We start from the raw sequence: 7,644 nt of genomic DNA, 5'->3' as shown, positions 1-7,644 counted from the left end.
CTACGTTTTTTAATGTTTTATTACACAAACTGGATAAAACATCAAGCAAGGCAGAGTACTCTTCTCTCTCTACCTACATAATCATTGCATGGACCATTAATCTAGGATGTAGCTGAAACACCAGGAGTAATTTTAATTTAACTATGAACCTTTGTGCTACTAAATTGCTGTAATTGAAAGTAAAACTGTATTATTTGTCTTTAATATGTTCCAGGTGTGATTGTTGGATATTTAGTTTGTTTTGATTTATCACTATTGACTTTCTTTTGTCAGTTCATTTCTTTAAGACTTTGTGTGCTTTTAGTGCTACAGTATAGTATTTTGCATCTCTTTCCACAGACAGTAAAGTTACTCCCTGTGGTATTTTAGTATTTGTGTGTATTCCTGTTTTTAAATCTCAACATTTAAAAACAGGTATTTTTAAGTTGTTGGGGTTTTTTTTTTTTATGTCAATTCACACAGAGGCTGTCCAAGCACAGAAATCTTTCGACAGATAGGGAAACATTATATTAAGATCATTTTGAAGCACAATTATCAAATGTTTCTCATTTCCTCTATAAAAAATATTTTGGATAGACTTCAAATCCTGAGTTTTTGACTTACTGTTGTCACCAAACCAGCGTGTTCAAACAGTGGAGAGCTGCTTAACTTGTGGGTGTTGACAGCATTTCCTGCATCTTGGTTCAATTATGTTCTTTAACAAATCTACCTGATCTTCACAGAGCGGCTGGATTTGTACTCTAAAATCACACAAATGGTGTGCGTTGACCAATTAGGAGACCTCTACTGACAACTGGCTGCCCTAGACTTTAATTAGGAGTTTTAACATAAGGAGAAGTTGAAACAAATGTTTTTTGTTTCCACACTTTACAAAGAAATCATTTCTCTTCAGAACGATGAATTGCCTTGTGTTGGTCTGACACATAAAATCTAAATGAAAGAAAAGTTTGGGGCTATAATGTGACAAAAATAGAAAAAAAAATGTTCAAGAGGCACAAACTTTTACACCGCTGTACAGCACTTCATACTGACAGAGCTCTCGCCGCTCCTCCATCTGGAATGAGGTTTAGCTTGATCAAACCTCCAGCCACTTCAGGATTCCTGGATTTAATGCTTCTAGTTCTGTCGGCTCACAGAGAGCTTTAAACGCTTTAAAAGTCGTGTTTTACTCTGGCTAACATGGCTCATCAGGGAAATCCTGAGCACAGGGAGAAATTTTGCTGCATGATTTGTCTGGACCTACTGAGGGATCCGGTGACACTTCCTTGTGGGCACAACTACTGCAAGAATTGCACAGAGCGCTGCTGGAATGAAAAAGGGCCGAGTGAAACGTACAGCTGTCCTGCATGTAGATGGAGCGTTAGATCCAGGCCTAATCTGGCAAGGAACACCATGCTAGCAGAAGCGATAGAACTGCTTGAAAAGAGTCAAGCTGCACCTGAGCTTGGTTCCTCTTCTGGATGTGAAGATTTGGATGTCAAAGGAAGAACCGAGTGGAATACCTCTGAAAAGATCGATAAGAGCATCTGCTCCAATCACAAGGACGAGCAGATGAAGTTATTCTGCCGCACTCATCAGACGTGTATCTGCGGCCTTTGCTCAGTGGAGGAGCATAAAGGTGATGAGATAGTTTCAGCTGAATCGGAGAGGACTGAGAAGCAGAGAGAGATTCACTCAAACCTCCAGGAGATTCAGCAGAAAATTAAAGACAGAGAAGAAGACATCAAGAAGCTTCAGCAGGAGATGGGGGCTATTGATGGCTCTGCTGAGGAGGCAGTGAGGAGGAGTGGCGAGATTTTCACTGAGCTGATTGACCTGCTGGAGAAAAGACGCTCGGATGTGCAGCATCAGATTAGGAAGCAGCAGGAAGCCGCCGAGAGTCAGATCAAAGAGTACAAAAAAATACTAGAGATGGAGATCTTTGAGCTCAGAGGGAGAGAAGAGGAGCTCCAGCAGCTTTCCCTCACAGATGATCTCGTCCACTTCCTCCACAGCTTTTCGCTGCTGGGAAAACCCAACAAAGCCACAGATTCGCTCAAATTTAAAGAAGCTCCTCCGTGTTACTTTAAGGATCTGACTGCAGCGGTGGCAGAAGCTGGAGGCAAACTGAAGCGCTTTGTTCATGAGGAAACCACGAAGATGTCAGCGATGGAGACGGAGCTGAACGTGGTGATGTCACCAGCTGAGCCCAAGAGCAGAGCAGACTTCCTGCAGCGTTCCCAACCGGTCAGCCTGAACCCGAACACGGCCCACAGAAAGCTGCTTCTGTCTCTGGGAAACAAGAGAGTCACACGCGCCAACAAATTCATAAGTCCTCTTCATCCTGACAGATTCACAGAGTGGACCCAGGCCCTGAGCACAGAGAGCTTTACTGGCTGCTGTTACTGGGAGGTGAAGTGGACTGGGAGAGTTACAGTCGCTGTGGCGTACAGCAGGATGAGCAGAACAGGAAGGCAGAGTGAGTTTGGGAGCAACACGGCGTCCTGGGCTTTGGAGTGCTACAGAGACCGTTTTGTATTCGGACACGACGGAGTGAAAACGTGCGTGTCCGGTCCCCAGTCCTCCACGGTGGGCGTGTACCTGGACCACTCAGCAGGGAGCCTGTCCTTTTTCAGCGTCTCCCACAGCATGGAGCTTCTCCAGAGTCCAGACCACGTTCACTCAGCCTTTACATGCCGGGCTTTGGGTCGGTGTTTGTGATGGATCTGCTGCTGAGTTCTGCTAACAGTTTCTACGAGGCATCTTGTCAGGCCGGATGAAAACAGAAACGCCCCGTGCTCTGCTGTTTCTCATAGAGGACGATTGGGACTGAAAGGTTTCAGGAAATAGGAGGAGCCAGTGGATTCTGTGCTAAGCGGGAAAAAAAGCACAATTATTTTAGAAAGGAAACAGATGAGGCAGAAATGTTGGTGTTTTATTCATGGACTTAAAGCCAAAATTGAGATAAAGAACTAACTACGCTTGAAATAGATGTAAAATATGTTGAAGTGCTTCTACATCTTTACTTCACATTGCTGCTGCAAAGAGATAAATGTTCCATCAATAAGTCAAAGTTTCATTCACACAACTGAAGAAATATCTATGTGTTCACTGAGTGCCACTCCATTTTTTTTATTTAAATACAATATTTATAGGTGTATTACATTTACAGTCACATGTATGTTCAGCATAGATGTTACTCTTTGAAAATAGTTCTTAGAAATTTTTACATTTGGGGGGATTTTTCATTTTTACTATTGCAAACATGTGAAGTACAAACGTGGACCACATTAAGATTGGTTCCCGAGTGAGGCATGTGTGTGTGTGTGTGTGTATGGGGGTGTGTGTGTGTGTGTGTGTGTGTGTGTGTGTGTGTGTGTGTGTGTGTGTGTGTGTGTGTGTGTGTGTGTGTGTGTGTGTGTGGGTGTGGTGTGTGTGTGTGTGTGTGTGGTGTCTTATTTCTGAATGTGAACCAGCCGGATCTCGTCTACCCTGTTGCGATGCAGCTGAAAGGCGGGCATGACCCAGCGGCCGCACGAACACTGATCTCCACACCAACTGAACGAGCCCAGCTTGGAGCGACACTTTGGACACAGCAGCTGCACAAACACAGCAACGATGTGGGGTTTTTTAATGTGAAGTCCAAGGAATATTATCCAGTCAAAGTTTATTTACATCATAAATAGATAAACAAAATAAGAAATAAAATGACGTTTGATGAAAACAAAATGCAATAGTAAAGTTGACCGTAAAATGCCAATACAAAGAAAAACCCATACACGCTTAATTTGAATTTCAGCAATTTCCACAAAACTCGAATCAATTAATTTCTTCCTTTCTTTTTCTCCCCTTTTCTGAAGGGAAATAGATGACTTTTCAGCCTGGACTTAACCTGACCTACTGACTGAGAGAGACAGCGGCTGTTCAGTCTGGGGTGCTGCACAGAGGAAGCTCTGTCACCTCCAGTCTTCAACCTGACTTGAGCCAATTTTTTCTCAGGGCTCTGGGTGGAGCGTAGCGCTGCAAGAGCTCACTTATCCTCCAGACATCTACTGAGTCACATTTCAGAAAATATGTCCCTGTGGTTCAAAACTGTTGCAATAACCTTATTTAGACGATGCATAACGTTCGGTTACAATAGCGAAAAGAAAGTTCCTCAAAGTTCCCAGATACTCCAATTGACGTAAAAAAGCTAAATAATGATTACAAAGTGCTTGATTCATATTTAAATTACATTAATGACCAGAATATTTCTTTATATATGAAATGATTTTAATTTTTTTCCTAATCTTTACATATTTATGTTTTTGTCTTGTTTATGTTGTCTCTGTTGTGTTGTTCTTTGTGAAAGGTATCAGGAAAGGTGATGTGTTTTTGCTCAGTAAAAAGAAGAGATTGTCTCTTCTGACTGAAGTTTTTTTTACACAGTATGTCTTTGTGAGATTACTGTGCTGCTGCAACGAAAGATCATTCTTTTTGCACATATTTATTGCATATTTTCACACGCATCACTAAGTTCAGAGTGGAACTTATGATCAAATAAAAAATATTATTGTTCTGGGAAGAGAAATGTTTATTCCTATTAACGTAGTATACAGCTGATAAATAACTCAAAATGATTCAATATTTTTGGAGAATTTTCCTCTGAACACTTTCTTACCGATGAGAAGTAGACATGTTTCTGTGGTCAGAGTTTTGGACATCAAAGTCCCTTTTGTTTCCCAGTGTATGGCTCTAAGGATGCCTTACCTGTCCATTCATCACTCCAAGTAGCGCCGGCTCCATCCACTGGACCGGCTCGATGAAGTACGACGTGCACTGGACTTCTCCTGGAAAAACACCACAATTCACGTTAGAGATTAAGAGAGACAATCCGAGATCAGCATGTCCACGCAATAACGTCCTGAAACATGGAAAAAAGGCATTTGTCTCCAAGTACTACAACTAATACGGAAACTGTAAAATAATAAAAATACACATGATGTGTATGAAATACACATTTTCTCATGAGCCACCTGGACGTGTCTTTGACCAGGAACAAGGACACGTCCAGCTTGGTGGCAATGATGTGTTTGTCGCATTGTGAAGTGAGAACTGACTCCTACCTGTGAGGTTACTGGGCTTCTTGTGACTGAAGGCTGATGCTCCCTCTCCTACAGAATGACTGAGAATACTGGAGCCGCGAAACAGAGTCCGTCTGAAGAGGAGACAGTGGAGGGCACCGCAGAAATAGACATGAAGCATCGTACGTGCAGGCATATTTATGCCTGCACGTAGGCATATTTATGCCTGCACGTACGATGCAGGCATAAATATGCTTAGTGAACTGCTGCTTCAGGAGCAGCAGTTTCACTAAGAAAGCATATTCAACTATGTGTAAGTTGAAGGAAAGCGAGTGAAGTCAACTCACCTGCATTTTCTGCATCTGTAAGACAATTCAGAGGAGTTGGAGTGGGCGGGGTCACACGCAAAAATCTCCCTGGGCAATTCTGTAGCGCCCTGCTGTAACTCTGCTCAAACGAACAGACCAGAGAGAAGCAACAGTCAGAGAAAAGAAACACAAAAATGACGAGATGCGTCAAATGCAAGGAGTTTCTCATCTATGTCTACCTGGGTATTTCTCTGTGACCTTCTGCAGTCTGTACTGTTTGTAGGAGGGACTGGACAGGTCCACTTCGCAGTGCATGGCTTCGTAGAGGCGCAGCTGCTCCTCAAAGCCACTGTTCACCCTGAAAACACACATCTGGAAACTCACAACTGAAAGCAAAACTTTTGTATCGTTGGGTGAAACTTAACTTCACAGTTCACTCCCATTGTAACAACAAGGAGAGGCACGCCTCTGAACTGCTATCTGTAACTGTACTCTTGACATTTTTGGAGTTTTATACAAGAAAGGTGGCTCACATTGGTTCAATCAAGACATCAGATATTAGTTTATTCATTGGTGTGAAATCAGACAAATGAATTTCATAAGTATTGACCTGACCAGATAAAGTTGTATCTCTATGATGAGAACAGAGCAGGCAGACTGACAGACACTCACTGGACATCCTGTTTGAGACTTTTCAGTTTGTTGTAGGCCTCAGTGAAGCCCAGCCGATGTTTCTTCATCAGATACGCCGTTACGACGGTGGCACTGCGACTCCGACCGGCCTGGCTGGAGCATGTGTAAAAACAGTGAGTAAAAATAAGAGCGACAGAGAAGCAGGTACTCGCTGAGGTGAGAGTAGGGAGTGTTTGGTTCGATTTAAAGAAAATAAGACTCCAATGACAATTCTCGGGAGAATAGGTGTGGTAATTCACCTTTGACCTCACCAGTGAACGAGTGCTGCCCCGCCCGCGCTAACCGCCTCCTCAATGAAGACAAAACAGGCATCCATGTGACTGAGGAGGTCAGATGCGGCTTCATCGAGAACGTCGATCCACTTCCTGGAGAGCCTCCCGTCAGCAGGGAGCAGCGGCCCGGGATCCACGGAGTCCACAGACAGGACGTGGGTAACAGACGCTGCGTCCAACGCCTGCCTGTCGTTCAGGTCGCCCGCAGTGCCGATGTACACACCAGCGTCCACCAGCAGCATGGCTGCAGGAAGAAAAACAAAAAGTTGTTGGATGATGTTATTTTGTAGCTGGATGATTCTTCAAAGAAGCTTCTTTGAAGGCTTTGAGGCTTTTGGCCTCATTCGATGTGAAACTTTAGAATAATGTGCATTAAATAATGAAACCCATGTCGTTTTCAGCTACTGAAGTATTAAAAACAAAAAAACCTTTCAAAGCTTCTGCAGTGCAGAGAAAATGAACTTGTGCATTCAACATTCAGTTAAGGATCTCATTTTCGCCTTCAAAACTGCACTGAACAAGTTTTGTGAAAACAAAATGATTAAAAGTGACTTTGAACATGAGTGATGAATTTCTTTCTAAGGTGTAAAATATAACAGAACCCCTAAATAATGTTTAATGTCCTCCTTAAAATCTTGAACTACGGATGTGTTTAAAATGCATGAACATAATGTATGAGATCAATCACTTTATGATTGATCCGTAATTACTGCCATCATAATCTAAGTGAACTCTTTCACAGCAGGGAGGGCATTTTAGTAAACACAATAAAATGTAAAGCTAAAAGAATTTTTTTTGTGCCGACAAACATCTAAAATAGTGACGTTGTTTGCGAATTTGCTTCAAAGACGTTGACTACTCGGATGAAAACTGTAATCTTAAATTAATCACAGTAAACAAGCATTAATCACAGTAATCTGCCCACCCACCTGTTTAACCAAATTATTTATTTTCCCCACAAAAGCTGCACTGATGAGTCTTGAGCATAAAATGTTTCAGCGGAAGCGAATATAATAAAGAAAAGCTGCGGCAAATTCAGAAGGAAACGAACGACAGCGGCATGATACGGTGAAGTTTGGTTCGTCGCTTAAAGAGTCCGGTCAGAAACACAAGAACGTACTCTTGTGTTCCGGTCTCATGTGGTTTCTTTTATTTTGGAAAATTCTCTGTTTAGAATGAATGAATGAATGAATGAATGAATGAATGAATGAATGAATGAATGAGACAGCAGTATGTAATGATAATTATATTATTGTGCTAATAAAAGCACAATAATATTAAAAAATGCTGATAAAAGTCTGTCAGTCTCAAAGGGTAAGTTTTCTTTTT

General features: G+C 42.2%; 2 protein-coding genes across 2 annotated transcripts; one reads left to right on the top strand and one right to left on the bottom strand.

Annotated features, from left to right (window-relative positions):
- Positions 1 to 906: 906 nt before the first annotated feature.
- LOC129361588 (tripartite motif-containing protein 65-like) lies at positions 907 to 3,268 on the top strand. The gene has a single exon (XM_055032516.1). The coding sequence runs from the start codon at positions 1,180 to 1,182 to the stop codon at positions 2,698 to 2,700; it is 1,521 nt and encodes a 506-aa protein (XP_054888491.1). The 5' UTR covers positions 907 to 1,179; the 3' UTR covers positions 2,701 to 3,268.
- A 145-nt stretch (positions 3,269 to 3,413) lies between these two features.
- dusp12 (dual specificity phosphatase 12) lies at positions 3,414 to 7,388 on the bottom strand. Its single transcript, XM_055032517.1, has 8 exons — positions 7,245 to 7,388; positions 6,295 to 6,559; positions 6,023 to 6,136; positions 5,590 to 5,708; positions 5,390 to 5,489; positions 5,085 to 5,176; positions 4,729 to 4,808; positions 3,414 to 3,578 (listed from the first exon to the last, which is right to left on the bottom strand). Exons 2-8 carry the CDS (start codon positions 6,555 to 6,557, stop codon positions 3,435 to 3,437), a joined length of 912 nt encoding a protein of 303 aa, XP_054888492.1. The 5' UTR covers positions 6,558 to 6,559; positions 7,245 to 7,388; the 3' UTR covers positions 3,414 to 3,434.
- Positions 7,389 to 7,644: the final 256 nt, after the last annotated feature.

The sequence above is a fragment of the Poeciliopsis prolifica genome, unplaced genomic scaffold (genome assembly GCF_027474105.1).
Source record: "Poeciliopsis prolifica strain line A6 unplaced genomic scaffold, Auburn_PproV2 SCAFFOLD008, whole genome shotgun sequence".
NCBI classification, from domain to species: Eukaryota; Metazoa; Chordata; class Actinopteri; order Cyprinodontiformes; family Poeciliidae; genus Poeciliopsis; species Poeciliopsis prolifica.
The sequence above is the reverse complement of the archived record's forward strand: the minus strand, read 5'-3'. Positions and strand labels throughout refer to the sequence as shown.

Coding starts and splice junctions, on each gene's coding strand:
- dusp12 (XM_055032517.1), bottom strand. CDS start 6,557: ATGCTGCTGGTGGACGCTGGTGTGTACATCGGCACTGCGGGCGACCTG. Junction 5,490..5,589: donor GGTCACAGAGAAATACCCAG/GTAGACATAGAT, acceptor TCGTTTGAGCAG/AGTTACAGCAGGGCGCTACA. Junction 5,177..5,389: donor TACAGATGCAGAAAATGCAG/GTGAGTTGACTT, acceptor TCTCCTCTTCAG/ACGGACTCTGTTTCGCGGCT.
- LOC129361588 (XM_055032516.1), top strand. CDS start 1,180: ATGGCTCATCAGGGAAATCCTGAGCACAGGGAGAAATTTTGCTGCATG.